The 15,203-nt window shown below is 41.0% G+C and overlaps 1 protein-coding gene across 17 annotated transcripts in view; it reads right to left on the bottom strand.

Moving 5' to 3' along the window:
* Nucleotides 1–15,203, bottom strand: part of CLASP1 (cytoplasmic linker associated protein 1) — a 185,027-nt gene that overhangs the window by 14,711 nt on the left and 155,113 nt on the right. For 8 of the 17 annotated variants that reach the window (XM_037396473.1, XM_037396476.1, XM_037396477.1 and 5 more), the window contains 5 exons: nt 12,584–12,700; nt 8,779–8,929; nt 7,502–7,748; nt 6,566–6,759; nt 4,834–4,962 (listed from right to left, as the gene is read on the bottom strand). In XM_037396473.1, the coding sequence (XP_037252370.1) occupies nt 4,834–4,962; nt 6,566–6,759; nt 7,502–7,748; nt 8,779–8,929; nt 12,584–12,700 (838 nt within the window). The remainder of the gene's footprint in view (nt 1–4,833; nt 4,963–6,565; nt 6,760–7,501; nt 7,749–8,778; nt 8,930–12,583; nt 12,701–15,203) is intronic. The other 9 variants (XM_037396482.1, XM_037396486.1, XM_037396490.1 and 6 more) reach the window with 3 other exon arrangements.

The following is a 15,203-nucleotide window of genomic DNA, read 5'->3' as shown; positions in this document are numbered from 1 at the left end:
AGAAGTTTACTAAGCAGGAGAATAACGTTTTGCTTTCGGGCTTACAAGGCATGCGGCGATGTTTCTGACCCAATTTTTGCCATCTAGAGGTGGTTACTTAAAGCCTGCATAATCTGCACTGGAGGGGATGGAGGTTTACCAATACCTAACTGGGCAAACTCCCATCCCTGAAGGCTTTTCAGTCTGATCCAGACAGGAACAAACAATTAAGAACTTGGACTCAAAGCAGGAAGTGGACTCAGCAATGGGGAGTGCTAAGCGATGAAAAAACAATGTGATTTTTATAAGGGACTCTGAGGAGATGAAGTAGATTAGACTGCTTCTCCTGTGCAGTAAGTATTTGAAACATGTTGGGAATAAGAAAAAAGCACATAAACATATACAACAAAACACCAACAACTGCCAAGCTGCAGCACTTGGCAGCTTCCACCATGGACTATGTATCAATTAACCTTAAAGACTGTGATCATTTAGTGCTTTTCTTCTTTAGTAAGCTACATTTTGCAGACTACATAGATCATACCACCATCAGTGGACAGTCACAAACCACCTTGTCAATGTCAGAGACCAGTCTAAAACCATCCCAGCGAGACAGTGGTTAACATCTACAGTTAACCGATAGTTGTGATTTCTTCTTTTTCACCCTCTTTTAGAGAGTTACAACAAAGAATGTTACACCCCGATTATGCTTATGGATCTTCTGGATAATAAAAGACCAAAAGTAGGTATCCTTTCCCTACGCAAAGCAAATACACATCAGCTATCTCTATAGACCTAACTGCAGAGAAAAACTGTGTGGCAGAGAGCGAAGCAGGGAATTAACTTCCTATGATTTTCATGTTGTAAGCATTTCCCAAGCTAATGAACTATTTCTGTTTTACTATATTCAATAATAAGAACTTATACTCATTTTGCTGGTGTGAACTGAAGCAATGTCATATCAATGGTATTGGGTCAGCAGGCAGCATCTCTCCTTAGTTACGGGTGAGTAACTACACTGGAACAAATGAGTTAATATTAACTAATTGGCAACAGAAAGATGGTTCTCTTCCAAATAACTCCAAACAAAGAGTGATAAAAATCAACAAGATTTAATACCATCCACAATTTCAATTATGTTCTAATGCTCCAAAAGTAAGTGAAAGGCATTTACATGTCAACCCCCATAAATATTTACAGTTATGACTGAAGCAGGCTTGACTCTTCACATAACCCCATTAAATCAACGGCATTGAATAGACTGTTATACTACAAACAGTATAAAAACAGGCTGAAGTTAAAAAATGCTAACTAGACACAGATCTCAACCCAGAGCCTTCTAGTCTGTAGCCTAGGGTTACGTTAATTTAGAAGCCCCGTTGAAGTCTGTGCTTTGCCAATCTCCTGCATCTGCACTCAAAACAAGGCGCGACTCGGCACGTACCGTCTTCCTTCCCTGTGTCATAGGAAGAGAAGTGGTGCTCTCAGCTGTCCTGCCCTGCTGATCCTAGACCTCGCCTTCAGCAACAGTAGGCAGAAGAGTTCAAGCCATGGCAAAGATCCAACTGTCTAAAAACTTCTGCTCGGACTTGGAAAAACAGCCAGTTATCCAGGCATCCCAAAATATCTCACTAACCTAACACTGCTTCCAATTATATAATCTGGAATAGAAGCACAGACCCTGTTTGTTTCAAACAATCTTCAACTAGATATCAGCACTCAATTGGAGGAGGGGATGATCTCTGCTGGTTGGTGAACGTGTCGGTTATAACCTGTTGTTTGGTCCCTCCTGGTCATACTGAACTGAGCAGCAATATTGGAATTTGGGTACACAAATGAACCTTCCTGATTTCCAAAGAACTGCCTCTTAGTATGATGATTTCTTAGAGACAGTACCCAAGATTAACAGTTCTGTACCATGCTCCTCTTCAAACTCGCTTTGCTCAGTCACTTTAGATCGAGTCTCTTGGGACATATGTAACACAAAACGTGAGCGATAACTTGGGGCAATTAGCAGTCCCTGTGCTGAAGACAAAACTCAGGTAAGACAGACAAACAGATACAGCTCGGTCAAACAGTTGTTCTCTGTTAATTTAGGCAGCCTGTTGCATGCCAAAGGATCTCAAACCATAAACCAGGGTCACTCCTGTCTTCTACAAGGCAGAAGCAGCCCAGAAACACAACAAACCCTGGAGTGACATTTTTATCAGGGCATCACTGGCGCAAGGATCAACACTTTCCCAACCAAATTATATAGCAGCTTTCCTCGAAATAGTTTTTACACTCCAGAAGATGATTTTATCTTATGCAGTCTAAGGGCAGTGCACCACTGCCTTAATATTGCTCTGACTTAGTGAAAAAGAAAACAGACCACTCAGACCTTCCCTTCCCTTCTTCAGCTATTCTTTGAAAGTGCCCTTCAATCACAAATTGGCAATTTTCCACTTTACCTCCTGCTCAGTGGGATCAAGTCAAAGGGCAGCTCCTCCACCCCTCATGGAGAGAGCAGTGCTGCTAAGTCAGTGGTGAGAGCGAGCTGGAGGGCCACCACGGCATGGGAATTTGTGACCTGCTGGTCCGGGGCTATGAGTTTGACCAATTGAGCCATGCCCAAATGGACTCTCAGTTAATTTTTCACAGACTTAACTGAATTAGCAAGCCCCAGCAACAGGTAAAAATACCTTAAAGCATATTCCCAGGTATATCTTTAGCCTAGCTCATGCAGATACCCGAGTGCTGGTTGGGAAACCTTTCCTACCTTCATGAATGCTGATATTTTCAAACTACTGACAGACAGCTGATGCCTTTCATGGGCTGCATCATGATTCCGAGTCCCATCCACACAGGGATCACAAGGACCAGAAAAACATATACAGCAAATTAAAAAATCCAGCACCAGTGCCACCACTTAATACAGCTGTGCACACACAACTGTTTTAGCAGCAGACGGCAAAATAGAAATATACCTGCAGCATCCTATGATAGCTGCCACCCAAAGGCAAACTGCTGAACATAAACTTTCAAGAAGCCAGTGAAGACATCTGGTCCTCCAAGAAGTCATTCAAGCTAAAAAAGCAAAGCCTTTCTCATATGGAACAGATGAATAGACAACATCAGGATCTACTTCATTCAGATTAGGGACAAGGTGCAGCAGTTGCAAATATGGTATCTTTAAATTATGAAGATGTTACAGAAAACCACTGTAAATCAAAGCCGTGCTAGGCACAGCACAGCAGCTACCTGCTAATAGCAACACAGCTCAATTATTTTTCTACAAAGAAGTGCCAGAACTCACATGTCTTCATTCCTAGCTTGAGCTTTGCTTTCTCTACAGCAGACTTACTCTTCTCCACTTTTCCTCAGGAGGCACCTCATGCAAATTCTGAAGAACCATACCACACCACAAGCATGAAGAACATAGTGTAGGGAATACAGAGGTATAAAGTGTCATGTCTTCAACATTGTTCTTGATTTCTATAAAACCCACCAGTCCCACGAGGACAGTGAATTCTGAGGGGCATTCAAAATAATGCCAGAGACAATCTGGAAAGGTCCTGCTAGAAATGGCAGCTTTGGAGGACACTCAGACAAAAACTACAAAGGGCACGGAGTCAAGGTGAGCTGAGAAGTATGCAACCAGGAAAACCTGCCAATAAAAGGCACTCCTTCAGAACATAATGTTTTGTCCGACTGCTTTATCGGGAAATCAATTTACAACTGCTTCTTATTACTCTGAACTGAAAATGACAGGAGTGCAAAGGCTCTACATCAGGAAGAGTAAGGTAGGCAGAATATGGCAATCCTCATTCACTAAAGGATTAAACATTTTCTACTTTTGAATTTTAGAGAAATCCATCTTGCTTGTTTCTTTCCCTACTTTTGTTTTGTTGTTTTGGTTTTTAAACAGTAAAGTTTCTGCTACACACAGCTAACATAACCTTGAGCCAGTTACACAATACTCTGGAGCTGTCTGATCTATACAATGATCTTTTTTATGGCCAAAGCTCTCCAGATGGAGATACCTAAAACTGCTAATTTAGGACAAACTTGTTACAGAGAAGAGTAAGCGTATTAGATTTCAAAGCAAGGACTTTGATAATAAAGCCATCACAGACGTACAGAGAAATTCACACAGCACTTTCTCGCAACATACAGAAGGTAGATTAAAAGATGCAGGTTGGAAGTCAATCTACAAAGACTGACTTTCAATGTAATTTGAATCGATCTACTTCAAATGTTATCATCACATCCCTTTATTTTTGTTTTACTCCAAAAGAGTACTTTCAGCTTTACACATGACTTCTCCCACAAAATGAGAATGCAATTCACCCTTCCCTCTGCTTCTTCCTCTGACCCAGCTTCTTTTCAGCTTCATGGCCTCTGTCCATTTCCTCCTGTTACTCACCAGTTCCCAGTTCTCCAGTGTGGCCCAATTTCAGCAGTTTTCAAACAAAATTCTGCTTGAATGGGCTTTGTGTTTTCCAGTACATTTCCTACCCTCACCTGTACAGACAGAGGGAGCACACTGCGCTCCACAAAATTATTAAACATGCACTTTTTCCACTGCAGGGTCTCAGCCTCTCCCAGAATGAGCACAGAAATCCTGGGAAGCTGGTGAACAGTGGCTTACAATTCCAGATAGCTCCAAGTCCACTTACACAGCTCTGCCAGTCTCAATTTTTTTCCTCCCTGGCTCAGCATGTAAAAATCCTGTCTCTTCATATTTGGGAGACTTAATACCAATTTATTCTGCTGTCAAGATGGGTCAATGTGTTTGCTCGTTAAGTCTCACAGGTCCTATTTTTCTTCAGCAGGTCCATATTGCTCTCCCAGTAGCAACACGGAAAGACTCACCTCCTTGTGGGAATCCTTATGTGCTTCCAGTGTTTTCATGATAGTCAACTCCGCATAGTTCTTAAACCTTGCAGGCTGGTTCCGCAAGATCTCTCTCAGGACTCTCAGCGCCAGGGCTCTTATTGAATGCTGTGTCAAAAGAGAAATCCACATTAGAAAAAGTCTGTTCTCAAAACTGCAGCTTGAAGTAAATTCTCATGACTCCCTAAATGTCCACATCAAATCTTCTATTGCTCTATCAGCTCCAGTGGAGTGAGCAGTGTTATCACCATAACTAACATTCAGAATCAAGTCTCCTTGCCTGCTTTTGTACAAAATTTCACAGAAAATGACTGTTCTCACAGATATAAGGAAGAATCAGAATGACATGACTTTGTTAAAATTCTATCCTCTTTTGGCAATGAAATACGAATTTGTACCCAAAGCAGGACATTTGCATTACATGAATCTACAAAGAAGCTCAGATCACATTTGTTTTGCCCTTACTCTTTTGCTTAGCTTTGTGGAAACTGAGCTACAACCATCCAGAACAGCTGTTTCTCAGGTACTAATGCAGTAAAAAAATATCAACTCTTTTCCTGTAACTCCTATGGAAATTATTTTCAAGAACGGTTAAGTCATTGTAGTCAACGCTGGCCTATGTGTTAATCCTTTCTGTCAAAAGATCATTACCAGAATGGATTTGTAACACCTGCTTCAGTTTCACAACTGTTATATTAAGCTTTTGGCCTGTGGCCACTCCAAATAGATTCTATCATTTCAGCAGAGGAACACTTACTTTACTCTATACTCAGCCTTTAAAGCATGTCCTTCACTGTTCATCTGCAAAATTCATGCAGTAGCACAATTCACATGTGCAACTAGAGCAGCTCATGCTCATACTACAAACAACAACTGAGAAAGTGTCAGCCACCTACACTGCTTCAGAATTAGTATTTCCGAGTGTGCGCCACATACTTTACAAGGAATATAAGAAATACAATGAATTTTGAATCAGATGAAACAAAAAAAAAAAAAAGAACTGAGTGCTCTGAAGCCTAAATATTGTAACATTCAGGTGGAGCATGGCTCTGATGTGAAGGTGCAGCAGGGTGCTGAGCCTTTACCCAAATAGCTGAACAAGTAGCCCCAAGTGGAAAAAGTAAAAGTCCAGCCTGTAAATTACCACTCTGATCAACTATCACATACAAAGATGTGCTAATACCACAGCTTATTTTTAATACTTCAAAACAAGATCCCCTACAAAAGCAGTTTGTTCTTGATGACATTGAGAGACCCATCCCATGAGATCTAATAGCCTTGATCTTTAAACCACAGAGAAAAAAAACCCTAAATTATTCTAGGGTACCTTCATTCTCTTTTTTGTGGGAATGGGTATGATACAGTTAAGAGCTGGTAACTTCATCCTAACTCAGGAGGGAACAGCTTTTGAAATCTTGATAGTTTTTGCACCAGATTAGAAGATAAATTCTTTTCTGATTCTAGTTGAATTTCCTAGTTATTTGTCACTAACACTCCAGAGAGAGGGAGGAAAACTGGGACACTTCATCATTGAGCACACTGAAAACAAAAGCAGAGTTGTCAACCTTCAAAAGGAAAAAAAATGAGCAGTGCAGCATCCCTGACAAGATGCTGTACAAATGCAGCGGGTTTCATTTAAACTAGCGTTTAGGAACTACAACCCTAGATGAAGCAATGTGCAGAAGAGTTAAGACAAAATTCTACATCTCACATCTTTGTCTCCAAGTGTTTCCAGCAGCAAGAGCAGAATGGTTTTGAAATGCTCCTCCCAAACTCCAAGGTTATCTTCCCTTGTGATCTTGAGCAGTTCCAAGAGAGCTCCTTTCCGCTCCTCCACCCGCTCGTTGTGGTTGGAGAGCTCCTTCAGAAGATCAGCCACCAAATCTGAATGGTCAATGGGTACTTCTAGGACAAATGGCAGCAAATCATTTGGGGAAACAGGGAGAAAGATCAAAGCTGCCGAGATTACTAACCCTCTACAGAACAAAGTGCATTTAACAAGGGACCTCCCAAAAAAGCACCAAATTCCAGGTGGTCTCAGCCAAGCAGCCAAGAGAATCTGACTAGCCCACAATTTCACCTGAGTTCAGAACACAGCTCATGAATCTGCACAGCGTTTCTAACAAACCAGGAAGGGACGACGACTGAATTTCATCCAGTTCCAGTAACTACTTCTACCAGATAAGAATTACCGCAGTTTTTCCCAGACACACACCCCCAAAACAATGACCTTCAGATCAAAGTACAGTCACTCATCAGCGTACTGCAGAATAACAAAGCTAAGGTGTAGCATCACTGAAGTGAAGCTAAATGTTCAGTAACAACAAGCTATTGAGATTTTTCAGTCATAAAGAGTAGGAGGTCCCCAAAATAGCGTCCCTATGGATGCATTTAGATGCTTAAGGGACAAGTCTGAGGGAAACTCTAGGCAAACAAAAATTAAAATTGCAGTATAACATTTTCTCAATAGCCACAGATCAGGTTCTGCTGGTACATGGGAACAAAGAGCATTTCATACTCAACTCAGATGCAAATTAATACACAACATATGCATGGGCAGGCATGTATCTGAGAGCACTACCCATACACAAATATATCAGAAACAGAGAAAGCTGCCTGCAGAATTACAAGATACGCTGATACAAACCGTCCCGAAGCTGATCCATGTCATCATCAAACACTGCTTCCTTCAGGGCAGTTTTGTCGTAAGTGTTAATTGTGTCAGCATAAGGATAGGGGTTATATTCTCGAGCACGTGGCCCCGAAAAGGTGCGGGGAGGCTGGGTGTTAAGTAGGGAGGTTTTGTTATCCAGAGCCATCCGTCCACCTTCCACAATGTCACTGCTTCCACGGACATCACCGGTAGGCACAGCAAGGCCACCATCTCGAGACACCTGGGGGATCAAACAGAGAGAAAGAAAAGACCACTCAAATTCTGTGGATGAATGTAGCTTTTCTGGAGTTCATCAACCAACATGAAGAGGCACAGAATTGTTTACACGTACATAATACTTGAGTAAAACTTAAGATTACCACCTCTTTCCCATATATAACTTCAACTATTCCAAAAAGATCTCATGATCATAGGGCAAAAAGCTATGCTAGCATTCCTAAATGTAAAGTTAACATTGCTAAAACTGCACAAGCTGGCAAAGATCATAAGCTCTGGAGCAGTACCAATTTGCTAAGAAAAGGAAAGGAAGCAAAAGCAACACGCTCCTTGGGGAACTTCGCAACCCACTGACAGAGGAGACTCAACGATGAAATGAACAATAAAAGGTTCCTGAAGGAAAATCTTGGACCAAGAATTTTTAGTTTTGAAAGCTAACTTAATCTGCTAACTTGTTCATCCAGATAGGATGCAAAACTGTCATAGAACATCTCAAGTTGGAAGGGACCCATACAGACCATCGCTTAAGATTCCTGTAAATTCTAAAGTCCATGTATTTAATTAAAACAGATGGCATCTCACGTGGCAGAATTCTGTAACTGTTCACACAGCATAAGGTACCAAACGAGTTGTGTGGTCAGAGTGATTACTGGTCCTTCCTACATATGAAGTAATAAGCCTGTGAGGGAAACCACCCATGCATTTTAAGAGCTAACACTTCCCGTTACAGACCTGACTACAACACCCCATGAAAAAGCCACCACTGAGCCTGAGGAACGCTAGTTCTGTTCCTTCATACATAGGACACCCACAGAAGCCCAGTGAGCACATTTCATAGGAGGCTAGACTTCGAAGGGAGCGTTAGCGGGACCCCATAATTTAGGTATAAGAAGTTAGCAACCAATAAGCTGAAGACACTTCTAAGAATACAGCAGGAATGACTGGATTTTGTACACTAACAATCCAGAGCCAGGTCTGAACACAATGTTTTGAAGTTCCACCTATCTGGGGACATTAATCAATCAAATACTTACAATGTCACAGTCTTTCTTTCCATCACGTTTAATCGGCTCATTCAGGTCCTCTTGACTACGGAAACTGAATTTTTCAATCGCTTCTGTGACTCCACGAAGAGAGCTGTAGATTTCATCAGAGTTTAGGTTCTCCGTGTCATAATCCAGCATACTAAAGACCAAACGTATATGAAATGTTACATATGAAATTGGAATCCGCTTTTGATTGTCAACAAAAACAATGCCAAGTTGGAGACAGATGGTTTGGCATGCTCCTTCTAACAGTGACTTATAACAAAACATCGATGGGACCAAAGCAGACTTTGGGTCTGAGTCTCCTGTCAAACGGGGCTAAATCTAGGAGAAGCTCCACTGAAATCAGTGATGTTACATTGCTGTGAGGGGAAAACAGGTCCACTGTTTGTTACATTCCACAGCTTCTGTAAAGCAAAGAAAACCTGTCCCCAGCATGGTAATGGTGTTATTTAAAAAGGAAAACGAAGAAAATCAATCACTATGAGAACTCAAAGTGTTGTGACAGCTGGTGAAAATGAAATCAGTGAAATTTAAGTTTCATAATATATCAAATATATTCTATCAATGGATTCAAACGTGACAGAATTAAATGGAAAGGAAAATGTATCTTGACATAAACCTTAGTCTAACATGTCCCACTTTCATTTATAGAGTAGTAAAACCAAAACCACTTGCGTGATGCCTTGATAACAGATGCATTTCAATATTGAGCCTAAGTTTGGGAATTCTCTCACTCAAACTTGATGCTTTCTTGCAGTCTTGTCTGTTCCTCAAATTGCTCAGCAGCATAAAGCCACGCAAATTTTAGGATTCCTTTAGGAGTTATCAAAAATTAAGTTCCATGAAAAAATGCCTGGCATGCAAGAGCAGATGAGATGAAAAAATGTGGTTAAGAAGAGAAGCTTCTACAAGGTTGGAGAAAATGAAAAGGCACTACTGGCAGGGCTTTGCTCTATCCAGGAGAAGCTGAGTTCGCATGACAATCAGTTTTCCAAGAGAGATTTAATGAAGAGACCCAGTAACTGAGAACAATTTCTCTGGTGGAGTCTTGGATCTTAGTAGAGCCAGAAGCAAAGAAACCAAAAGAATTTGAGACATTTACATCAAGTTGTTTGTCAATAAATGGTAAGAAATGGCTCCCTACAGGGCTGAATTACTATTTCTTAACAGTTGGGAAGGATGACAGGATGGGCTTGGAGGAGGATGGCTGAACAAAGAGTTGTGCTCCTTTTCCACAAAAGAAAGATTCCCTGTGAGGTTGGTGGGAAAAAAATCATAAAGTACAGAAAACTCCTTCTGAACCCTGGGTACACAACTATTATTTTTAATAGAACTCTAAGTAGGATGTTAAATATCTAGAACCACCGGGGTTTTTTTCTGGAAGAAGCTCAGGAACTTCAGACAGAGGATAAGATTGGTGCTGCCCGATTCCTTTGGGATTAACATACTGAAAATAACCACAACCCCTGGCTCCCAAGCAACACACTCACACCACACTCACACAAGCACCAGTGCCATGTATCCTGGCAAAGAAATCAAAGAACACCACCTCAAGTTTAAGCAGTGCCTGTCAGGCCAGAAAGAAAGAGAAACCACTTAAAGACCAAGATCAGGAAACGAAAACTGTTTATAAACCTACAGAAGTCAAAGTGTTTAGGACTTTTCAGACAACTGAATGACACTAACGTACTGCGACGGCCTTCCAGACAAAAGTGAAGGCAGTTTTTAGATTCTTTATAAGCATCAGGCAGGGTAGAAATACCTTTGTTTCATAGGATCTTCAAAAAAATTTTTTTTGAGCTCAAGCACATTTAATCTGTAGATCTTAAGGGGTTCTTCATACAATATTTAAATGAACAATGAAACCAACATTCAAGAAGGTATACATGTGACCGTACCCACACACCCACATCAAGAGATGACATGACTTACCAAAGGTCACACAACCACATCCACGGCAAAACTGAGAAATAATCACAGGTATATCGAAACTAAATCTTCTGCTAAAATCATTGTGCTTTCCTCAAGGATGATTTGCCCTACACTGCTATCAAAGAACAGATCAAAGTACAGACTCTGCAATGCCAAAGGACTAAGGCAGTTTCTCAGAGACAATGAGCCGATGCATTTATCAATGCACATACCACATTTTAATAAAAACCTAAAGAGTCTAATTGATTTTGTATGTCAAGTGTAAGCCTGTGTAGGAGATCACAGTATGGCTGTGCTCTACATGAACAGAAAATCTACATGTGAACACACATGTCTACTGACAGCATGTGCACTGGAATACTTCACAGACAACATGATGGGGGGAATAAAAACAAAATGGAACTACACCCACCTTTCAGGAAAAAAAAAAAAAGGCACAAAACGGGAAAAAAATTAGACCCATGCAGAAAACTAGAGGAAAGTCACAGGATGAATAAGAAGTGAGTTAGAGATGAGTAGTGTTTAGGATGTCACAACATTATTTTCCATCTTCTGCTGCACTAAAACAATGCAACTCTCTGCAAGTTTATCAGGATACAATTTTGGCAGTTTTCCGAGTCTGACATGAAATACATTTACTTCCATAAACTATAAACTCAGTTTTCCAATCCAAAGTACGTGTAAGTAATCAGCAGTTTAGCATCCTCAAGCAGTACACAGTAACTCGCCCGTGCACTTTCAGGCTCTGGGCTGGAATATGTATGTCAAAATTACTCCAAACCTTGGGTCAGGTAATGAACGGAGGAAAAAAACTCCCTACTAGTTTGACTCCAAAAATCAACATGGTCTCTTCCACAGATGTCTTAGTGTCCTAGAAGAGTCAGAACATGATTTCACATTTTAATTCTGCAGGTATTCACAGAGGTACAGACTATGGGATTCTACTTTCTCTCTCAGACATCACAGATTCTCAGATTTGAGCCCTCAGAGAACAATCTGTTTGCTTTTCTTCAATAGTTTTTCATTAGGAATGTCTTGCTTCAAGACAAGTCTATATACAGTCCTTCCTCAGGTAACAAGCAAGAAATCACACCTACACGTTGTCAGGGTATAAACTTAAAAATTCAAATAAATTTAACATAGCAGTCTGACAAATTAGATTTATATTCAGAAGGGGTTTTTTATTAAAGTCAATACACAGCTTTAGTCCAGCATACAGATTAAGGATCTGTACGCAGACCAGAACAAAATGCGAGGGCAGAGGAGGAACAGATGTCAAAATCAGCAATCAATAACCCCCAGGTCTTGTGGTAAGGTCAATTTTAATTTAAATACCACAATTTTCCAAGATGTTCCACAATCACACTGTGCAAGAACTGTGTAAAATCATATATGCAAGCTTCATCCTCATCATCTTATGGATATTCACAACTGCAGATGCGAAATCACTACTGAGCTGCACTTGCCTGTTGGAAAGTGCTCATGTGCCACTTGCCAACCTTCCCTGTGCTGTCATAACACAACCAGTGCCTGCCAAAAGTGCTCAGCAACTGTGTTCTGCATTGGAAACCAACTGTGAAACATACACCCATTCAGGAACCAGGCAGGGAGGAAGGGTCTGGAAAAATCCCTTTTTTTTTTCCTTCCCCCTCCCCCCCCCCCACTTGCATGCCGCATCTTCCCCAAGCAGCAAGTGGCTGCCTGCCATCTCTGCTCTCTGAAAGCTATCATCATCTCTTTGCCTTTTCCAACCAAAGCTTCCGCAGATCATTTCCCACATTGGAACAAATTTCACAGTGTGAAAGGTAAATAATACTGTGACATCTCAGACAAGTTGGTTTAACAGGTAGCTTGTTACCTGGGAGAGTAAGAGCGTCTGAAAGTCTTGTGGGAAGGAGCAGTGGGGATGGAGTTAGGCTGAGAAAGGGGAGGGGGGTGCTTCGACAGCCCATCTGCACTCCAACCCCAGAACCGACTGCCGTGATCAGAGGAGAAACGAAAGAGAGAAGAAACAGAGAAAGGAGAGGGAGGGAGAAAAAAAAAAGAAACTATAATCTGAGTGGCTTAGTGCTGTCATGCTGCCTTGGAGAGAGAGAAAAAAAATTAATAGAAACAAAATTAAACAAGAATACTCCATTGAGCCTCACAAGTCATTGGCTTTGCCTTCATTATTAATTTCCACTTTTATTCCTAACGCAATGATATGGTTCACACAAAAGTAGTCCCTGCCTGTACTAACCAGTGAATTTTACAGATGGATATAGCCTCTGAAACTCTTACAATGCTCCAAGTAAACAATCCCTGACCACACATCACTATTCAAACTCTAAGCAGGTACTTGCAAGCAACAGGATCTCCCTGGAAGAAAGGAAAATTGGAATTGATTTTTTTCTCAGACACTCAAAGGTAGCACGTCACATTTGGCTCCTGGTGCCTCTAGAAGAGCCTGCACAAGGCCCTACACAATCATCAAACCTCTGCAGGGCTTAAGATCTGATCCTGCTTCACCAGGTTTCAAACTGACTCCAAAAATGCATGAGTCAAAGTCAGCCTACAGTGTAAACGTCATGTAAATTGGGGACTTGGTCCAGGTCCCAGCAGACACACCTGAAAAGACTGGATGACACGAGCATCTAAGTCGATTCAGATTTCTCATCAGACTTCCACAAGCCCCTTTGGGTCTGGTTTGATCCTGCACCTTTGGGTCGAGGCATCCATCCATGTGCCAATTCATCTAAAGTTTGTTTTTGTCCTGTTCCCTTTATGATACACAGATTCTTACAGTCATCTTCTAAATAAGAATATAGATGCTTGAGCTGGGAGAGTATTCTGGACACTGCTTTGTTTCTATTAAGTTTAAGCACACTGTCTCAGAAAGTCACATTTGTATATATGCAAGTGAAAGATATTGCAAGATCAGAAGCGGCAAACAAGTCAACAATTTTTCCAGTGCAAACAGCAAATCCAGTTGAAAACTCTTATTAAGAGTGGTGTCAAGAAATTCACTTGTTAACCAGCAATCAAACACATAGCCATTACATGTAGCTATTACGGAAATACACCGGACACCCAGATTGCTGATCAGAAGCCTCACAGCTAGTCTCACCCAACTGCAAATGGGCCACCAAACTGCAGGCTTGTCCTTTACTGTGTAAGGTGGGTGGCTTATTTTAATTCTTTTTCTATGTCTTGCCTTGCTCAACTTAATACTGAGAGTCAAATTCCATTTTTTAGTTGTATTTTCTATTGTCAGTGAAAAAACAAGCAAGTAAACTTATACAACCAAATAAAATTGTTAGCCTTTTATTTTGATGCATTTCCTCCAGAGATCTTTGAAAGACTACACTATCTTTTTTAATAACTGGAACTATGCACAGGTTTCTGGACTACTGCTATGAAGGCAGAAGCAGTAGGGCAAACCTATTCATTTGATATTCCCTCAAATATTCCTACAGAATTCTAGGTGAAAATTTAGAGCCTGAAAGTAACACTGTGAGTTTACGTAAGTCCATTTGCTATTCAGAACAGTATTCTTACGCTGGAGCACTTCACAACTTAGTATTTTCCTTTTTGTCATACTACATCATTTACTAAATCTCAGATTTCCTTTGTGCAACGCAAACTCAAGCCATTCATCTGAGCATTGCCCAGGAAACACTCTTTCCTCTCAGTCAGATGTCTGGGGTTTTCCCTATTATTTTCAGTCTTCCCAAGTGCCCTCCCCTGCTTTTCTTCTTCAGAAAACACCTCTTTCTCCCACAGCTCCAATCCCAAAAAACTAAGACTGTCACGACAAAAAAAGGAAGTACAAATGGAGAACTCACAGATGCAGTGGATATGTTCTAGTGGTCATGAAGGGGAACTGGATGGAGCAAATGAAAGCGGAAGGAAGGACTCTGCCCAAAGCCCTGAAAGCACATTGCCCTTCTGAAGACACTATCATCAGGGGACACTTGTTATCATGTGGATAGGTAAGTCAACTGTTTGAATCAGCAATGTCCAGTTCAGCCAAAACATTGAAAATCTATCCAGAGAGCTCAAATACACGTACGCACAAATACACACACACAAAAAAAGGAAAAAATTAGTCATCTGGAATTCAGTTGTGATGGCAATAATATGGGAGAAGTAATGTGACCTAAGGGCATGGCATACATATATACTATAGAAAGCCTTGCTGATTAATATTGAGGATATAGTCCACAAATAGTAATATGGGAGAGCAGCTACGCTTAGCAGCATTTTTATATTCCTACAGGACCCAACCTATCCTTTCTACACATATCCCAGCCCCAAAGGTATATGTCTTTAGGTATGACTACTCCTCCAATCTGTCCATCAAGAACAAATTCAAAGGAAATTATAATCCTCAAAACCAAAGTTGGCATTAAGAATTGGACATAATCCTTCAACTGACTGCACTCAGGCTGCCTGTACGAGGCAAGGTCTGCACATGCAGCACCCCAGGAAGCAACGGG

This window comes from Falco rusticolus, chromosome 8 (assembly GCF_015220075.1).
Source record: "Falco rusticolus isolate bFalRus1 chromosome 8, bFalRus1.pri, whole genome shotgun sequence".
NCBI lineage: Eukaryota > Metazoa > Chordata > Aves > Falconiformes > Falconidae > Falco > Falco rusticolus.
The sequence above is the reverse complement of the archived record's forward strand: the minus strand, read 5'-3'. Positions and strand labels throughout refer to the sequence as shown.